At 41.9% G+C, this 20363-nt stretch overlaps 1 protein-coding gene and 1 long non-coding RNA gene across 3 annotated transcripts in view; one reads left to right on the top strand and one right to left on the bottom strand.

Annotated features, from left to right (window-relative positions):
* The window catches only part of LOC147458902 (secondary thiamine-phosphate synthase enzyme), a 78306-nt gene extending 70156 nt beyond the window's left edge, over positions 1-8150 (top strand). The window contains exon 6 of one of the 2 annotated variants that reach the window (XM_086510318.1): positions 7860-8150. In XM_086510318.1, coding sequence (XP_086366444.1) covers positions 7860-7908 — 49 coding nt within the window. In that variant the 3' untranslated portion in view covers positions 7909-8150. The remainder of the gene's footprint in view (positions 1-7859) is intronic. The other variant, XM_086510316.1, reaches the window with a different exon arrangement.
* A 2264-nt stretch (positions 8151-10414) lies between these two features.
* LOC147458903 (uncharacterized) lies at positions 10415-13961 on the bottom strand. Its single transcript, XR_015187811.1, has 2 exons — positions 13465-13961; positions 10415-10659 (listed from the first exon to the last, which is right to left on the bottom strand). It is a non-coding gene; the product is annotated as an uncharacterized LOC147458903 (long non-coding RNA).
* Positions 13962-20363: the final 6402 nt, after the last annotated feature.

A 20363-nucleotide genomic window follows, 5' to 3' on the forward strand; every position in this document is an offset into this window, starting at 1 on the left:
CCTACAAGCTGCCCCGCACAAACTCGGCTGAATTTCCTCTGTTCCCGCCCGATTTCGGCAGCATAACTGTACTAGAACCCTTCACGGTCAGTATTCCCACGCATTGACTGATTTTCCCGACGCATACGGGCACTTTGCAAAACCTGGCGAGAATCTGCAGCACGCTGAATTCTCTGTTTTCAGCCCTGAAAATGCTCCAGATCGCCTGTACAGCGGTCCCCTTGCGTCCCCGAACCTCCTGGGGGTATTAGGGTCCGTTTAGGGCCAAAACCCTAAACCTGCAAAAATACACAGCAGGCTGTAATTCACTGTTTCGGGCTCCGTTTCGCGTGCCGGTCGCATCCCTAGCAAGTCCTCGAGCTCCCGCACCTGTAGGGCTACTTGCCCTTTGAATCGGACGAGATTTCTGGCGTGAAACCTCTCCGAATTCACCTGTACCTGCGGGGGGATTAGCCGCTAGCTAATCCAGTACCTGTGCAAGAGGCTCTTGCCTCGGCAATCGCGCATGAACCCACACAACTGTACATTGGTCAAATGAAAAGCCCACTAGAGGGGCATAACATACTGCCAAAGGGGAGAGAGAGGGCAGTGCGTAGCGTGCAGGGCATCACTCCTGGCACCGCACTGTGCATAAGAGGGAAAGCAAGCACTCCATAGCTCTTAACCTGTGACAGAGACTTGCAAAATGAGCCTCCCAGCTATAAATCACGTTTTTGCCTTCTCTATAAGTAGTAAACTGGCCTCAGAGTGCCAAGTGTCACTCATTTGTGCATTTTCCCGCTTTAGACCCTCGGGTCTAAAAATATCTCACCTGCAGCCTCTGTTGACTTGGCCACAGAGTAACAAAATGATCCCCATGTCAAACTGCACGTAATGACGCGAAGACATTTTCAGGTCCCAAAATAGCAGTTCCCTAAATTTTAGGAGATGCTGCCATTATATCTTTCTAGGTCATCCGACCCTCTTTGTACACTGTGGCCACATCCAAAACTGAAATGTAGCCTCTGTAGCAAAGGATTCCACTTTGGCTAGTCAATGACCCCACTTGGCTAACCATAGTCCTTGTCCAACCTTAGTGCTCTCTTGCCCTCAGGCCCGGACTCCCTCTGGACAGTTCCACACTAGCTATGCAATGCAGGGCAGTTAGATTTCCCGAGGGGTGTTTCCAAAAAGTGAAAGTAAATAGATAATAAGAAAGAAATCAACAAAAAGGATAGATAGTAGTCACACGCTGGTGACACCCGCTTGGCTATGTCATCCTTGGATCATTTTGTTTCAATGGAGTGACCCCGCGCACTAGTCAAGCCATGGAGGATATGCCACACGCATGTCTCCCGCCATCAATCTGATTGGGAACGTTTTCTTCCACAGATTGAATTTGCTTATAATAGTACTAAAGCACTCGGTTACAAATTATAACCCATTCATGCTTATGTACTGTTATGAGCCAAAACCACCGATTGATACTAGACTCAAAAGGCGTTACGATGCAATCCGTAGCCGATTTCTTTCATGACATGCAAGCAATTCTCGTGATTGCTAACGCAAGCATAAAGATCGTCCAAGATAAGGCTACCTTTTATGCTAATCAGCATCAACAACCTCGTTAGATATTGTGGGCCACTCCAAATTATCAAGAAGATTAGTGATGTCTCCTACGAATTGGATCTACCCTCCAATCTTACTTACCATCCCATGTTCCACGTTAGCTGTTGGAAGGAGCGATTGCAACAGGATGAGCAAGTGGTTTCTTTGGAGGAAGTCCCGAGTTTGGAGGATACCACTCGCTTTATTCCACTTGAACCCGAATTGGTTCTTGATCAAAGGGTCAAGCGATCTCGAAAGACTTCTTATCTCGAGTATTTGATCAAGTGGAAGCATCGACCTAGTGCTACTTGGGACTTAGTATGCTTGTTGAAGAGTTATTTCCCGAGTTTCATAACTGAGGCAGTTGTTGAGGACATCAATTAAAAATAAGGGGTCCTTAGACATCATGATGGGGGCCTAAGCTATGTCCGGCAAATGTGAACCGACCCTACATGTGAACGCACCCTTAGTTAAAGGGAGGTCAAGAAGGGCGGTTAAGAAGTCCTATAAATAGGGTTGTGGTCTCATTTGTGAGCCATCTCGCGTGATGACCACACTTGGAAGGACTCTAGGCCCTTTGCATCTCTATCCGCACACCTATACTGGTGTGGCCTTGGTGGTATGGGACACCAGCCCTTGTGGTAGAGGCTAGGCTGTTGGCTACAAGCTCTCAAGCTCAGGGGTGAGCCTATATTGGCTCCATGGCTGGGAGGTGAGTCTGATGTCCGCTCTCTATGCTCGTTTATGCACAAGTATTGCTTGTGTCATGTCATGTGTGTATAGGACGGATCCGGTGAGGGACTAACAAGGGATGCCTGGCATCATGGGAGGAATGTATTGCAATGCGTGGCATGCGGGGATACCTTTATGGTTTTCACCAAGGTGGGATCGGTGGCATGTAGGGAGGAGAGATGCCTTCAACTTTCGGCTAACTTTTGGCACCGAGGGCTGTCACAAACTGGTGACGTGGCTGCCCTGTACAGTTGGTGACGTGGCAGATTTCGCGTTGCAGGCTGACGTGGCACTGCCGTACAGACCCCCGTAAATCATGCCGCCAAAAGCACTGACAGGCAGTACTGAAATTCTAGCTTTTTGCAATGAGAAAAAGCAGGGAAATTTCTACGCAAAGCTTGAGGGAAAAATTCTACGCAAGTTGCTTTATTTTGCAAAGCTTGTGAGAAATTGCTTTATTTTAGGCTTTTGATTTTGAAGCTTTTGGGGCTCTGCTTTTAGCATCCCTTGTAACCTTTATAATGAACCCAAGGGAGCTCTGCAGAGCATCTGGACGCAAAGTCTGAGAGCGAGCACCCGCGGGAGTTATACTTTGCTCGAAGATTAATATAAAAAGAAATACCGAAAGGAGCGCCAGTCTTTGGGGCCAATACCTCTTGGCACGGAACTCCGCCGGGCCGTATCGAATCAATTGTGAACTGTTTTGAAGTGAATTTGTGCTGTGTCGTTGTAGAATCTTGACTTGGAGTGTCCAAGTCTGTTACAGTGGTATCGAGCGCAGAAAGATTCTTCTTCTACGGAGGATCCGATCCTTTTTACAGCGCACACAACTTTTGGGAAAGAATCTTCGTGTCCGGACCCCGGACTTCTTAGCCAATCCCACCTTCATACATTGCGCATCAGGCGCGCTCCCGTCTTCATCGCTCTGTCTTACAGGGCATAAAGCCATTAAGAATCCCAGATTACACATGGGTTCTCGTGAAGAATTTGACAGAGATGATACCTCTCAGTGGGAAGGCAAATAAAAGTTGAAGTCTGCGCGGAAATTGCAGAAAAGAATGAAGATTGGGGCAATTTTTTTTTTGGACAAGTTTGCCAGAAAAGGAGTACAAACATCAACTGCAGATTGGCATATGTGTGAACAGATTGATTAAGTACTCCAGGGACCTGAGATTGGTAATACACCTGAAGAATTACCCGATTAATAAGATTTACTTGAGATGGCGTGTGGCCATTGCTTCTCCTCTCAGGTAGAGAGTAAAGCCGAAAAGACAGACGCAGAGACTGAGAGCGAGCACCAGTGGGAGTTGTACTTTGCTCGAAGATTAATATAAAAAGAAATACCGAAAGGGACGCCAATCTTTGGGGCCAATACCTCTTGGTACTGAACTCCGCCGGGCCGTGTCGAATCAATTGTGAACTGTTTTGAAGGGAATTTGTGCTGTGTCGCAGTAGAATCTTGACCTCGAGTATCTAAGTCTGTTACAAGGGCAACAATCTTCTACAACCTATGCTTTTGTCTGATGGAGGGTTAAAAGGATTACAAACAAGGGGGTCAAAACGTCAAATTGAACTTTGACATGGTCTCAACTCTCAAAAGGAGAAGAAACACTCGCTTTTATCTAGCAATTTGATACTACTTTCTCAAGGGCAACTTTGTGGAAGCCTCAGAGGAAGCATCGTTCTCCCTCAAAGGGAATGCTTTAGAGTGGTGGTCGACCTTATTGCTTTATAGAGAGGCACTAGAGACTTGGGTGGATTTGAACAATTGCTTGCTTCCCCATGGTTGACACTGGCATATGGAGCAAATAATATGAGTGTTTGGAACCACTTGCGGATCAGAAAAATAACATCCTTTGGTTTGACAATAGGCGTTTTTGTGACGTGTCACAAATTGATCATGTGGCATGACCGCCCGCGAACATAAAATGATGACGTGGCAATGTCTGTTGTACTGACATGCTGACGTAGAAAACTGTACGGATTTTTCCAAATTTGTGCTGGCATGTTGACGTTGCAGACAATACGGATTTTCACGTTTTGGGCTGACAGCTACTGATGTGGTAGGCTGTACGGATTTCCACTAATCGTGCTGATTGCTTTTTGGGCAGTTTTTAGACAAGATGCTTTTGAGTTAATTGCTTTTGGGGCTCTGCTTTTGGCATCCCTTGTAAACTTTATAAGAGCTCCTGCACGCAGAGTCTGAGAGCAAAGGTCCCTCGGGAGTTGTACTTTTGCAATGATTAATGAAAAAGAAATACCAAAAGGGCGCCAGACTTTGGGGCCAATACCTCTATGCAAGGAACTACGCTGGGCCGTGTCGACTCTCTCTCTCTCTCTATTAAAGTTCATTGATTATGAAGTTTCTCTTCGTGTGTTGCTATTGGTTTCTCGCTTGGAGTGTCCAAGCTTGTTACGGTGGTATTAGAGCTTAGAAAGATTCTTCTTCTACGGAGAATCCGATCCCTGTTGGAGCACACGCAAGTTTTTGTGAAAGAAGTTTCATTCCTTGACCCAGAAAGATTCTTTTTCTACGAAGGATCTGATCCCTTTTGCATCACACGCCTGTTATAGTGGTATCAGAGCTTAGAAAGATTCTTCTTCTATGGAGGATCGGATCCCTTTTGCAGCACACGCAAGTTTTTGTGAAAGAAGTTTCCTGCCCTGATCCAGAAAGATTCTTTTTCTACGGAGGATCTGATCTCCTTTGCAGCACATGCAAGTTTTTGTGAAAGAATCTTCGTGCCCTAACACTGGACTTATTAGCCACTCCCACCCTTCGTACATCGCGCATCGAGCGCACTCCCGTCTTCACCGCTCTGTCTTACAGGGCATAAGCCATAAAGAATCCCAGATTACACATGGGTTTTCGTGCAGAATCTGACAGAGGTAACACCTCTCAGCAGGGAGGCGGAGAAAAGTGGAATTCAAGCGTAAGAACTGAAGAAAAGAATGAAGGTTCGGGCAAATTTTTCGGCGAAGACGTTTGCCAGAGCGGAGTACAAACGTTAAGTGCAGGTTGACATGGTGAAAAGATTGATCAAGTACTCCTGAAACCCAAGATTGGTGAAATACTTAAAAGGATTATCCGATTGATGAGAGTTTCTTGAGATGGCGAGAACCCCATTGATTCTCCTCCCAGATCGGGAGGAAAGCTCAAAGGACAAACGAGCGCAAACAAGCGGAACCTGTACTTGAAGAAAGAGCTGGACAAAACTCTTGAAAAGAAGATGAACCAGAGGGCCACCAAAAGAAAAGCTAGAGAGTTACAAAGCAGCAACCGAGGGCGGAAGGAAAAAAAAAGACGAAAGCAAGACTGGTACCATATTTTGTGGGGACTGTCGACCTTGATCAGATGAACAGAAATACCGAACTTTGCACAGCATGGAGGAAAGTGTGAGACTAGGATACCCTTATCTTCTTTGATAGAGAAGCCAAGGCCAACTTCAACCGAATTGGCAGCTAGATTTGGAATTATGCCCAAGGAAATGGGGCGATAGGCTGAGGCTGTTCTAGCGGAACCCGGACTTTGTCAGAGATTACCTGGATGGAATGAAGTCACTGATTTTCCTTTGGATTTCAGGGATACTGATGGGTTGACAATATTCTGCTAGATGACTTTATGAAAGAAGTACTTCGAAATGGGAATTCCCAAAAAATGAATTTGATTTTTGTGCTCACTCATCTAATTTTGTTTGAGTGCAAGTTTGCAAGACGGAATGGCTGTAGACTATGGACATGATCGTAATATGGGATTAGCTAATCTGACATCCATGAGATCTGGGATAGATCTAGATGCGATTGCTAAATACGTTGCTAGGAATCATGGTCTTCAGAATCTCTATAGACATGATCACAATAAGAATTAGTTAATCCAACATCAATGAGGTCCGGGATGGATCTAGATGCGATTACTAAATACGTTGCTGGCAGTCATGGTCTGAGATTTGGAATGAAATTTTTTGTGATTGATTTGATTGGATTTGAATGAGATGTGAACGTATAGTGATTGTCGTCTTTGTACAAGCGTTGGATTTGTGTCGTCTAGTACGTTGGTACTTACAGTCAGTGAGTAGACACTGGTTTATGGCCTCTGTCTATTTTGCAGGCGTAATCGAGGGAGATTACAATTCTTTCAAGAGGGGGATATGTCACAAACTGATGACGTGGCATGACCGTCTGTGGACAAAAAATAATGATGTGGTAGTGTCTGTTGTACGAACAGACTGACATGGACGGCTGTACGGATTTTTCGAAATTTGTGCTGACATGCTGATGTGGCAGGCTGTACGGATTTCCGCTAATCACGCTAACAGCTGTTGAAACTTGACGTGGCAGGCTGTACGGATTTTCGCTAATCGCACCGACTGCTTTTTGGACAGTTTTCGGACAAGATGCTTTTGAGTTAACTACTTTTGGGGCTTTGCTTTTGGCATCCCTTGTAAACTTCATAAGAGCCCTTGGGGCCTCACTCTATAGGACATATGGACGTAGAGTCTGAGAGCAAAGGTCTCTCGGGAGTTGTACTTTGCAATGATTAATGAAAAAGAAATACCGAAAGGGGCGCCAGACTTTGGGGCCAATACCTCTGTGCACAAAACTACGTCGGGCCGTGTCAACTCTCTCTCTCTCTCTCTCTCTCTCTCTCATAACAGGTCCTGAGTTCAACTCTCCTCGTTGGCTAGATCTTTAAGGTCTCTTGGGATAGTTTCCTACGACGTTAAAACTCTCTTCTTCTTCTTCTTCTTCTCTCTCTCTCTCTCTCTCTCTCTCTCTCTCTCTCTCTCTCTCTATTAAAGTTCAGTGATTATGAAGTTTCTGTTTGTGTGTTGCTATTGATTTCTAGCTTGGAGTGTCCAAAGCCTGTTTACAGGACGCGTGGCTTCTTTCGGGATAGTCAACTGTGACGAGTAGATGGATAGGTACAGGTGCAGGTTACCTCTAGAGTTGAAGAGCTACTGCCTAAAACATGAAAATTTCACCATACACGGGATGATGGTCCATGCGTAGGATGGCTATGCTGTGCTCACAGGGGAGTTGCCATTTGAGAATAGAGAATCAGATGAGAAATAAAACAAGGGCCATAAGAAAGACAAAAAGAAGAGGTTCGATCACCACCCCAATCGATGATTCTGAAGTCCGTACGTCCAGCTGCATACCATTCCTCCCTGTGTTAACCTCAAGCTTAGTAATGCGCCCAGAGGTTTCTTTGTATCCCATGAATGTTGCTATCGATGGTCTTCTTGTTGAGGATGACGAGCTCCTTGAGGACCATCTCGAGCTTTGCAATCTTGGTGTCTGCATCATCCTCGGGGTGCTCTTCCTTCTCAATAGATTGCTCATATGGTGCCCAATAGGCTTGAAGGCTTGAAGCTTTTCCAGAAATGGCCCCTCCCATTTTTTGGGTCTGCCCGGTTCGTGTTGAGGCTGTAGGTGTATGTGTCTCAGGTTGAGCTTGAATATGTACGTGTATTTGTGGATGTGGTTGTGCATGTTGCAATGTGGAGGGAGAGAGAGAGAGAGAGAATCTTTTGTTTCAGGGTATATGGTTGTGCGAACACAGAGATCAAGCAAGTGCTCGCACAGTAATTGTAACCATGACAGGAGCACAAGCATAATTTGTCAGTTTGAGGCTTGCCATTACATTCTAAGCAAAAATATATTGTTGCATGTGTAACGGTAAGCAGAGATACAGGCAGAGAAGTATGCAACATTCAAAAAAGTATGATACCATGTGAATAAAGTTCAAGTTGCTTCTGGCATTCTTTGGAGTCTAATGAGCATCCGTTTGTGTTTCTAAATAATTGCAAGTAAAAATTAGCATTCGAAGACGTCTTTATGATCTGGCAGAAGTTATATTGTATCATTGAAGGTTTAGAAACATAGTTGTGTGCCACATTAGTAGCTTTTGTGGTTTGGCGAAGAAGATCAAGGAAGGGATGGATAAACTTAAAAAGGGTCAACAATTACAGCATGCTTAAATCTCTTGGTTGTATGAGAAGGTATCATAAGATTTTTTCCACAAGTCTATTGGTTTAGGATCTATCTTGTTGTTCTATCAAAAGTAAGGACTCTCGAGCATTAAGTGCATGCTCCCATCATTGTTGGTGTGTGTAGCCCCTTGGTAATTGTTTATTGGTTATGAAGATAAGAGCATGCGAGATATTTTCTTCACTATACATTAGTTTATTAGCTTTTGTTAAACTTTGGAATCTTCTTCTTTTGAAAATTTATGATCCTTCCATAGCCCACCTCTTGGTCCTTATGCTTCTTAAAGCAATTCTACTCTTTAAATCATTCAAAATGGTTCTATAATGGTTCTATAACATGTCCAAGGGCAAGGTCTCACTCTTTTGCATTCGTCTCAATCTTTAATACTGATATCAAAATACTCCTACTATTTGTGAGAGTGTGTCGAAACATGTACTTGAGCGTGATTTCACTCCCCACATAAAGGTATTGTTGGAAGAACTGTGTACTAGTTACTCAATGAGAGAAATGCTAAGCCTTAGGTTCATGGAATATTATAGTGACACCATTTTAGTGCAAGGGAATACTTTGACGACTATATAAATGACATTTAGAGGAATTTTGAAAGGTTTTTGCTATTTTTTTTTTGTCTGAAGCTGCTACCACAATTTAAGTCGCAAAATAATTCGGAAGGTGTAGGGAATGGTCATCCCTAAACGAAAGGGCGACACCACATGGCGACCGGCTGATGTTGGGAGCCATGGTGAGGTTTTCTTTTTTAGCAACCGGCTAATGTCGGGAGCCATGGTGGGGTTTTCTTTTTTAGCGAGAACCATGCAGCCCTTACTTCTTAGCACTTTCTGAAGGAAATGGTCAATGGATGACCATTCCGAGCCATTAGAGGGGGGGTGACACAACTGAGCAGACAAGCAAATCACACATGCCAAATATTCCGATGGCTGGCGTGGCAAGCAATCAAGCAATGGCTCGTCGCTTTCAACATTCTATGTTATGATGTGTTAGCACGACAAAGGATTATGTGAGCTGATGTGTGTCTCAAGCAATTTGGGTGCTGAGTTGGCAAGCATCAATAGCATGCAAGTCCAGATTACTGCTTTTAATGTATAATAGATGGACGTGCAATTCTCTGCCCACCAACAACTCTCAACTTTGACAACTTATGAATCGACCACTTATCAAATTTTCACATTTTGTTTAAGCATGATGATTGTGGTTGTTGTCTTAATGTGGTTTCGCAATGGTTTATAGAGAGAATACAAGTCAAGTCAAGCTCTTGTCATAATGCGAACTTGTTGCCACACATGAGCATCATTGAGCTACAATGAATCTTGAAATTTGCAAAGTGGTTTTGGGATACACATGGCAACATGATGTGGACCTGTCTCAGAGGTTTCAGAGGTATGGTGCAATGAAACAACAAAAGGTTAAGGCCCCCCCATTGGAGCATACTCGTTAGAACAAAGCATGGTCCCAAATTCATGGGGCACAAAACTTGATATGTAGCCTTCATATTTTAACAACCTAGTGACTACCACACATAAAACTAATATCTATTAACTAAGACTTGTATAAATACAGGCGACTATTCTACATTTTTTATCGTGGCATCAATAGAGGGCGGAAAAGGTTGTGTGGTATGAGGAGGCCTTATGTTGACGAAATCTGAGATCTAATCCCTTCAAAATTTTTATATGGCCAACCAAGCAAAGACATCTTGATACTCTTCCTTTGGATTTTCTATGAACATTTTTTCCTCTGTAGGGGCCATTGACTTTATGCCTTCGCCCTCAGGATTCATAGTTTTAGGTGGATCAATCAGTTAATGCCACAAAGCCAACTTGACCTATAGCAACTAGAGAGTATGCAAATCACATTGTATAGCTATATTAACCCAAAAAGACAACCAAACCCTTATGATGGGTATCATTTAAGAGAAATCATGTATGTAGCCCAACAAAGGGTATAAACATTACACTATCAAGGAGTGCACCTAGAATGACCTCTCTTCATGCCACTTGTTAGCTTTCTTTTTGCATAAACATATCCATAACACCTCAACATACATGACCCAAAACAATAGTTGCTTGAATAAGAAAAAGCACACTAGTAGAACCACCGCAACCCTAGCATTTAGCAAATATGTAAGGAAAAAAAGAAGGATATGTCGCTCTGGTAAAAAAGAAGACAATCATGAGTTCATATACATGTCATGATTGAATAGAAAGGAAGCTACAAAAACCCGACGATTTTGCCAAGCGGTTGAATGTAGAGACAAATTGAGAACTAGAGTAAATGGTTGATATGGTCAAACATGTCATCAAACCCAATTGTATTGATTCCACCTGTGTTCTACAACCAAGAAAAAATGTAAGAAAAAGAAACCCATCATTAGCATCATGACTTGCATGTAATGTTTGCTAGAATATAAGATTTTTCTTTCCCTAAAATACAATGACATATGACTACCATCGATAGCTACAATAACAATGTGACCACTTTATATGTACCCAGATACTATAGCCCTTGTTTTCTACCACTTGTCCTAGGTATCATTTATTTCATCTCTATCTCAACTCTAACCAATCTAGAGTCTCCCTTTGCAGCATATAGGTATCACATGCCTCCAATTTCTCATGCGTCATGTAACGTGTTACCATGTAAGTACTTAATAGAGATGCTAAAATGGGAGGCATGGGGGACTCTCTGTGATATAATTCTTAACATCATTGTTTTTTGATCTTGCCAAAAAAGTAGTATAGAGAGCTGAAAGATTCGCTCATGTATAAGAAGTATTACCAAGTGTTTGTAGGTCAAGAGGATAATTTCACAATATCTAGCATATGCTTGGGATATCAAAGAGACTAAATCTTGTGAGTGGACGCCTTATTAATGTAGCTCCCTTCAAAGGAGTTCCCGAGGCCGCACTCTCATAAAAATAACGGTTTCATTAGAGTCTATGCACCACCATATGGTCCCAAAGGTTCCAACTCAAAAAATGTAAATGTAGCACTTGAGTTCACTTGGTAGGGGTTTTTCATATTTTCAAAGACTTATAGAAGTACATGTACAAGAGAGATTAAAAAAATGAAACTTTTAAAACAATTTGAAAGTTTATGAAAGAAAATGGGTCTTTTAATTCTCGTTGGTGTGTATGTGGAAGGGTTTTATAAATACCTCTTGAATACACATGCTATAGATATTTTTGAAAGGTGGACCCGTCGAGTACATGGCAAAGACGATGAAATCGAAAAAGATTAGGATAGATACCAAGTGTAGGAGACATACATCTATTAATTCATGCCCATTTGAAGGCCTTTTGCTACATGTCCTTTGCAACTTTCTATTAATTCATGTCCATTTAAATGCCTTTTGCTACATGTCCTTTGCAACTTGGGATTCTTGAGCTTGCCAACCTCATGAAAAGGTTCCAACTTTTGTTGAGGAAAAGCCTTTGTCAAAAGATAAGCAAGGCTATACTATGATGGACAGATAGGATAAGTTTACAATATTTTGGGGGTCATTGAAATTGAAATTGATTCTAATGCCTTGGACCAAACTAGAGTCGAAATGCATTTCAGCGAAAGGATTATCAAGCTGTGTTCAAGCTTGTTAAAAGAATATTTCTATACTTAATATACCTTAAAAAGAAATAATGCATAGTGAAATAATAGCTATTCATCAGGCATTGGGAAGAAAAGTAAGGCATTAGAAATGTACATGTAGAGAAATTGTGAGCGATAATGTTTGTTTCTTTATGTGAGAATTCTCATTGTTGTCTAAGCTTCATATATATAATTGTATATTCATATATAATTGTACACATTACGGTATAATCTTGCCAAATGATCTTTTGTAAGCAAAGCTCGACTAGTGCTCATCCCTTCACCCTATTTAAGTCTTATTCATCAAGGTGGTGTGCACTTTGCTTTGACACAACCTTATGTCATACCTATCTTGCTTGCATCATATGTAGTCTTTGTTACCTGTATCCCTGGAATACAAGGCGGAGAGAGAGAGAGAGAGAGTGAGTTACTTAAAGTTGTAATATTTACACCCATATATTGCATGTATGTGCGTGCAGACACATGCAATATATGGGTGTGTGCGCATGCATATGTGCGTGCACGTGCACGCACATACAATATATGGGTGTACATGCACACACGTGCACACGCGTGCGCGCATGCACACACACACACACGTGTATCCACGTGTGGGTGTGTATAAAATATATACATGTGTGTAAACTTATTGAACAGTACTCTTGGATGAATTGCTTTTACATGCCAAACTCCATTGGAAACATGTAGATGGTATATCATGACTATTCTAACAACTTATTAAACGTACACCTCCACAATTAGTTATTCTTTGTTTGAAATGGGAAAAACCAAATAGTAAATGAAGGAGGCATGATTTGAATGAATTGAAGGGGAAAGAACTCTTAAACATGGAAAATGAAGGAGAGAAAGAATTGAAGGTTAAACTTTTAGGACCCTAGTTGCATTCTTTATATATAAGTCCTTCTACCGTCTCAATTATTCTCATTAATTCATTCCTTCATTCGCATTACATTAGTGCTTCCATGAGCAATTGCGCAGAGATTGCGTAGTAGTCCGCATGGTTGGGACTCGATGATCAAGCACTCGAGCGCTCAAGGGCATGAATCATGTGGCAATCTTCCATACAACTTCATTCCATCCCTTACTACGTAGTACCAACTCATTTGCATAGACTATATAACTGCATTAACAGTTTCCAATATGCAGAATATTCTGATTTAACTTGTATTGAAAGCTTAAACAAAGACTGTTGAAAGATTATAAATTAAGCAAATAATATAAAATTGTTTGTTGGACATGATGCAAAAAGCTATTTAAAGGCAGATTACTTACGTACATTACTAATGAGTGCGTGACCACCCGTCATCCAGACGCGGGGGAGAGAGACCCTGAGCTCCCAACCAGTTTTCAATATTGGCTCATCATTGTTTACTATTTAATGATAATTGTGGGTTGGTGTAATGATCAATTAATTATGTAATTAGGAAGAGGTGGCAGAGAAAATAGGATGACACTATTTAATGGTCATTATGGGCTGTTGTAATCATCAATCAAACAAAGCCTAGGTGGCAGAAAACTGGATGACACGTACCTCGAATTGCAGAATTGACAGATAATTGGAATTTGGAGGTCGAATGTCGACGATGGCGGCCGAGATCAGCCCAATGACTGATGATTACTTTGTTCAAGAGAAGCCCTTGCATGTTTTCCCACAGCTTTCTTGAGCTTCCACGGCAATGGAAACATACATAGGAACGTAATTACTCATGAGAGTGTTACAAAATTATATAAGGAATACCAATTCATTTATTTAGAATAGTATAAGAGCTATTTATATGGTCAGTGTAAGAATATGGAGGAGAAGCTGGAGGTTCAAGAAAGCTGTAGAAAGACAAGCAAAGAGCTTCCATAACCTCAGCAGCGGCTGCTCGACCTCCTGCTCATGTTATCGACGTTGCTGGCCGGGAAGAATACAATGCTTTTGCGTACGTGTGTGTGTGTGTGTGTGTGAGAGAGAGAGAGAGAGAGAGAGAGAGAGAGAGAGAGACAATTAAGGTTTCCATCCTTTTCATCACGCAAGAAAGGTGGTGTAGGCCGCAGGCGCGCAACTAGGACTACTACTACTACGTCTATTTATAGCAGGGATTTGTAGTCGACTACGTGCGTGCCTCTGCATGTCGTGTGTGTGTGGAGAGAGAGAGAGAGAGAGAGTTAGCACCTACAAAAGAAATGTGTGAAGAGCGTCGGGAGATCCGCCTCATGCATCCGATTACCTGGAGGCTAGCTGATCTCTCTCTCTCTCTCTCTCTCTCTCTCTCTCTCTCTCGATACATGCGACGCGAGGCAGGAGAGAGAGGACTCACGAGTGCACTCTCTCTCTCTCTCTCACTCTCACTCTCTCTCCCACACACACACACAAACATTTTGCGGCGCCGTCTGTGGCCACCACCCATGGAATATTTTGTAGCCACCTCCCAAAACGAAAAGCACCAATACAACAAATTGTTTGTATCCATCGACCTCTACACATTTGACGCCGGAGAGTTCATCCAAATACACTCCTCTAGAAAAACCATTTTCTTGGCCATGTGCCATGTTTTTTTAAGGGCAAACTAGAACGACAACTATAGTTTATGCCAAAATCAATTTGAGGATACTTGACCAATAAAATAATCGACACTCGTGCATTTCTAATTTTATTGCCTAGAATCTTCTAAGATTCCCTTTGAACGATAAAGAGTTTCTAAAATTCACATGCTTAAGTAAAATCGTACTCGTGACTTGTAGCATCGAGCATAGGTTTTTAAGCTAAACCGACTCACCGTGAAGGCTCTTGTGCACAATGCAGTGTGAGCAATCTTTATTTTTTTAAAACGAAAACTTCTCAGCTTGCTCTATTACGAACCCTCCCTTGTCGCTTGGCTTGCTTCCCTCTCGTGCCTGCGTTGCACCAAGGCTAGGAGCCGCCTTGCTTGGCTTCGTCGTTGACTTTTGTTGCCACACGCCGCTGCTTCTTGCTCGCTGTCACCTATGCGCCTTTGCCTTTGCTATTTGATTAGACAGAGAATCTTCACAAGATTCTACATATTTCGCTATTTTTTGAAATGTGTAGGACATACCTGCCCATATTTATAACTAAAATGCCCAAAAAAAATTTACCTTGAAAATTAAGGTCCAATGGAATTATGATCAAATTTTTTTATTTTCACTGAGAATATTGTGGTGTGAAAGAGAAAATTTGTGGCGGTAATATAGGGCATATGAGTCAACTTAGAGACTATCCTCCAGCAAAGAAACATACACACCCTCAATTTACAGACAAAAATTTGGAATATGCTTGGAATCTTGCTTATGTGTCATTATGTTATTTTTCTAAAAAGTGTATGATTATTGGGATTATTGGGTCTTGGCTATCTCTAATGCCTCAAGACACCTCAAAATTGAATTTTTCAAGGTCGTGCATGAAAAAAAAAAAAAAATCAGTCTTGGAATTATTTAAACTGTCTTCTCACAACAAATCTGATGCATCACATTTCAAAAATGTATAAAGTTGCAAACCCCCCCTCAAATAATAATAATAATGATAATAATAATAATAATTTTCTTTAAAGTGCCTCTACACCAGTTTCTCTACTCTATATATAAATTTCAAAATTACAATTATATTTTGTGAACATTAGAGAGAGATCTAGCTCCTTCTCTAAATTTAAGAGAATACTTTCTTGAGCTCTAAGCAAATTTTCAATACAGGGAATGATATTCTCCCAAGCCCTCATAGGACCACAAGGGAGGATACAAGAGCCAAATTGTCCTCTTTCACTCTCAAGCACTACCTATGCATGTAGGGTTTGGTTCAATAGAGAGCTTAACAACAACACTACCAGCCATTGTTGGCCTAGTGCAAGAGGACAATAAAGTAATTTCGAGCTCAATTCACATTTTCTTATTGAGCAAAGTCTTGCACCAAAAAGGATGGGATGGGATGCATATAGGCAAGAGAACGACCCAACCACCATTTTTGGCCTACATAAGCCCTTAGCAAACTCCTCGATCCCTTCCAAGGGTGTAATGAAACCCTGGCAAGGGGACCTCAAGCTCTACAAAAGTTTTTTCTCTAGCCAAAGAGGAACATGGCACACTTTCAAGTCAAAATTTGAAGGATTTGCTGGTTTTCACACAAACTTGTAACCTCATGAAAATCTATCGACGATTTTGAAAATTTAGCTATGCATACAAGGAGGTTAGACACTGGAAAGGGAACCTTGAAGCAGATCCCTCAAGTTTCTCCGACTAGTCTCTATGTCATCAGAGGAGGCATGCGTCCTTGACAATTTGGCATTCATGGCAATATTGAAATTCATGTTTAGCCACCAGTGCATGTTTATTTTTTTGCCCATAGCGCTGAAAATCTCAATTTTCATTCCATGATCTTAAATTCTCAGCCAAATTATTTTGGCCATTGTAGCTATAAATCTCCACATATAACCAACATTTTTTTTGAAAATCTTGGTTTTTTATTTAGGCCCCATTCAGAGTGTGTATGAAGCACATGGGGGTCCAAAAGGGCCAAGCTCATTTGCCTTTCTATTATGTAAGTCAATTTTCAAGCTTCACGTCCACATTTTCTACTATGAATGATCCTAAAGGGAGGATGACACCCCACATGACTAAGTAACACGAGGTCTTAAATGACCCCAAGCGATGGGATCTATGGATGGGATTGAGTAGGGAGAATCTCGAGGATGGCGAACAACAGACAAAAAGTCAACTTGAAGTCACGAGCAAGATTTGAACCGGGGCGACTACGGGGAGAGACACACGCTCTATCCACGTGCATGCGAGCGTTTGGTTGACCAAAATGAAAAAACATAAATATATAAATTAAACAAAAATGCTGAAAAATAAACTCGAACAAATTTGACGATTGCCACGCATTTCGCTTTTCATGCCTTGCTTTTCTGTCGTCGATCCCATGACTTGAGGTTCCATCAAGACCCCGTGTTACTTAGTCACGAAGGGTGACACCCAATGTATTGGCGGATGGGTGAACACAAGATCAAGTGGACTAAATACCTATATCCAAGACATTTTCGAGATTCTAATATACTTTCCAATGTCACCTCCAAACTTAGTGCTAAATAGCTCATTTGAAGGTGCCCTTTCCATGATAAGTCTTGGAAAAGACTTCTAGTTGGATAGTGATGCTCGATTTTTGATATTTTGATTTAAAATATGTAATAGCTATCACTATAATAGTGCACCACTCAACTATTTCATTCTCTAAATCTCCAAAAGGGGGTGGGCCTCCCAAAGATGGAAGAATTTTTGCATGTAGAGACAAAATTATAGCCAATAAATTAAAGTGTCTTTTTTGTTTTTGTTTTTGTTTTTTGGGTTTTTTTGGTGTGTTTTGGGGGTTTTGTGGGGGGGGGGGGGGGGGGGGGACCTCTAGAGGTTTGGGAGGAGGGTGCCGTGTTGTACACTGCTTGGATTGAGTTTCTAGCAAAAATCCTACCAAAGTTTCTTTGAATAATTTGGGATGTGGGGTGCCCCCTTCCCATCACATCTCTGCCCTACATATTGCAATTCTATCATCTTCTATAGCCTATCACCCTAGCTACACCTATAGAACTCTTTTGACAAATTTGCATATCTATGCGATTCGATGGTTGCCAGACCTTAGAAACCTTGAATTGCTCAAAGTGTCTATTCTACATACCCTTACAAGCAACATTCTCCTTTAAAATAACATAAATCCACATGTGTATAAAGGAACACACATGGACTTATTCCAAGCATACATACATAAAGAAATAGATAATAAATACATACATAAAGAAATAGATAATACCAAGACACCATGCATCCACATATAAGTGATCTATTGAATGCATACATACATGTATCCACACAAAACTAGTTGTAGGATATATTTGTGTATGGCATATGCACTTATGTGTAAACATGTTTTGACCGCACATATGTGCCTTGTTTTAGGGTAAAGGGACCATTAAAAAGGGGGCATATGGGGCATATGGGGCGACCTGTGGCCCTCTTACTTTATATCCTTAAAGGTTCAATGTTCAAGTGGTCAGTTGAGGAGACGGTTAGTTGAACTTCCGTGCAAAATCTTGATCGTTTGATCTGCGTTCGAACCTTGTTGGCCGCGTTGTCTCATCAAACTCCCTGGGTATGGCTTCTTATTCACGGCATTTTTTGTTACACGTAATCTTTTTCTCGCTATCGTGTGTCGTCGTTGAAACTTTGCTTCCAACGTGACTTTTAGGGAAGGTAGGGTGGAGACTCAGGTTCAATTTGCGCCTGTGGACGCTTGATTCTGTGCACCATGGCTCCTGAAATTGGTTACGGAGCTTAGATGGCCTTATATTGGCCCCTTTACCCTAGTGTTATTTTTCACGTATGTTTTATATATACTCACCCAATATATTTTGGGTGAGTATATATAAAACATACATGGAAAATAAAACACACACACACACACACGTCCCTTCTCTTGCATCAAGTTACTATTGCCTATAATGATGTGAATGAAGAGCTTCTAAACTGTGACTTGTAAGTCCTTTTGATGTGCCCCTTCCAATCCTACAACCTCCTCCATTCAATACGAGGCATAATCAACTGGTTTTCCCTTTTTTAAAAATCCTCTTGGTGTGGGCCTTGTCAGCCTAGCATGATTATGCAAATCCTGCATCCATATGTAAGATTTGAGAGACACTTTTTTAAATGTCCTATAAGAGATCATGTGGGGAGAAGTGCTATATAGTACTCAAGCCTACACTCAAATGCATTGTACCAAATTCACGAACATTCTCCAATGCCAGAAACACATTAACCTTTTAATTCTTCAACTTCTTTGTCGCTATGATGGCTTCATAAAATCTTGCAACCTACACTCATATTCATTGTCCAATGACCCCATGCCAAGACATTAAAATTCTCCCACGATGAGTTAGATTACCACTCTACTATGCCTAAGAAATTTCTTTGCCAATGGTGATGATAAAAAGGAAACAGTAAAATAGAAAAAGGAAACAGTAAAATCCTGCCTCTTTACACCCCTACTCCCTTCAATATCTCCCAGGTGTGAGGTTGGTGATAGAGCCGTATTGATCCACACGCTTTCACTAGGGCTACCTCTCTCGTCCCATCCCATTCTCGCCTTTACTCTAACGCCCTCGCTGTTGACAATCCCTTCTCTCCCCCCTTTGGGGATGCTCCTCAATGGTGCTACAAGACGCTCTACTGAATTTTCAAACTACGAAGTCACATTGTGGCACTACATCTCCTATGGTGTCAGGCCTAGGGTAAGATGGGCCAAGGCCAAGGCCGAGGGCCGTGACACACATGTAGTATAGGGTGCCTATATCTAGAGGGGTCCACTATATAGAGATCTTGTATAACACATGAGTTCAAGAGGTATCTATAAAACCCCCATATTCTACATTTTTTGAGGTATATAGAGACCCCTTATGTACCACTTTTCTCAATAAAGAGACCCCCTAAGTACCAAAATTTTAACCTTTTCAATTTAGAACATCCTTTTGTATATTTTTTGTAATTTCATAAGAGAGAATAATCTACCTTGCTGAACTCACGTGCTATTTTACATATTTTTTGAGTGAACCCCCCGAGGCCTATATTTAGTAGGCCAAGGGTTTATATTAGGCATGGTTGGGTGTAAAGTTGCATGTGCTAGTCCCCAATCTCTCATATTGGTATCAGAGCCAAGAGAGAGGAAAGGCAGGAAGCAGAGAGGTGTTTCGAGGGAGAGGACGCTTGCTCTCTTTCCTTCTCCCTTTCATGATCTCTCTCTCTCTCTCTCTCTCTCTCTCTCTCTCTCTCTCTCTCGCCATGGAGATGGTGGAAGGAGGAACTAGGTTGGGCAAGATAAGAGGGAATCTAGTCGTGGACGTTTGCCAAGGAAGCAACGAAAGAAGCATGGGATGGGTAGTTTGCAAAGCTTTTGAAGCTCGGTAGAGAAGAGCCGTAGGCAAGCTCCCTTGGTTGGAGGAGGGATGGATTTTGATCTGCACAAAAATAGCCATTCCCGACATCAATGGCTTCATCACTGGAGCATGGTCGATAGAGGTCCCATCGTCCCTCGCCCCTTTTGTTGCTTGACGCTCTCCTTGAGTCGCTACCCGCCATGAAAAATTCAATGTTTTTTTATAGCTTTTTCACATGAGGGCGCCCTATTTTGGGCACCCTTCCTTGTAAGAGACGAATCCCACAATGTCTTAGCATGCGATTTGCAGCGGGTCGTAGCCTTGCAAAATGAGGAATCAACACGGGAATCAATGTAGGCTATGACTGAGAATCAACACAGGAATTGACAACCGCCAACTTGCAGCAATCATTGACACGAAGGATCTTCCATTTACATTAAATTTCATGACTTTTAAATTGCTTTAAAGTTCAAGAACGACCTCAAGCATGGCTACAACGAGGCCATGCGAGGGTGGTGAAGTC

Source organism: Adiantum capillus-veneris, chromosome 4, assembly GCF_014529385.1.
Source record: "Adiantum capillus-veneris isolate H3 chromosome 4, ASM1452938v2, whole genome shotgun sequence".
Classification (NCBI taxonomy): Eukaryota; Viridiplantae; Streptophyta; class Polypodiopsida; order Polypodiales; family Pteridaceae; genus Adiantum; species Adiantum capillus-veneris.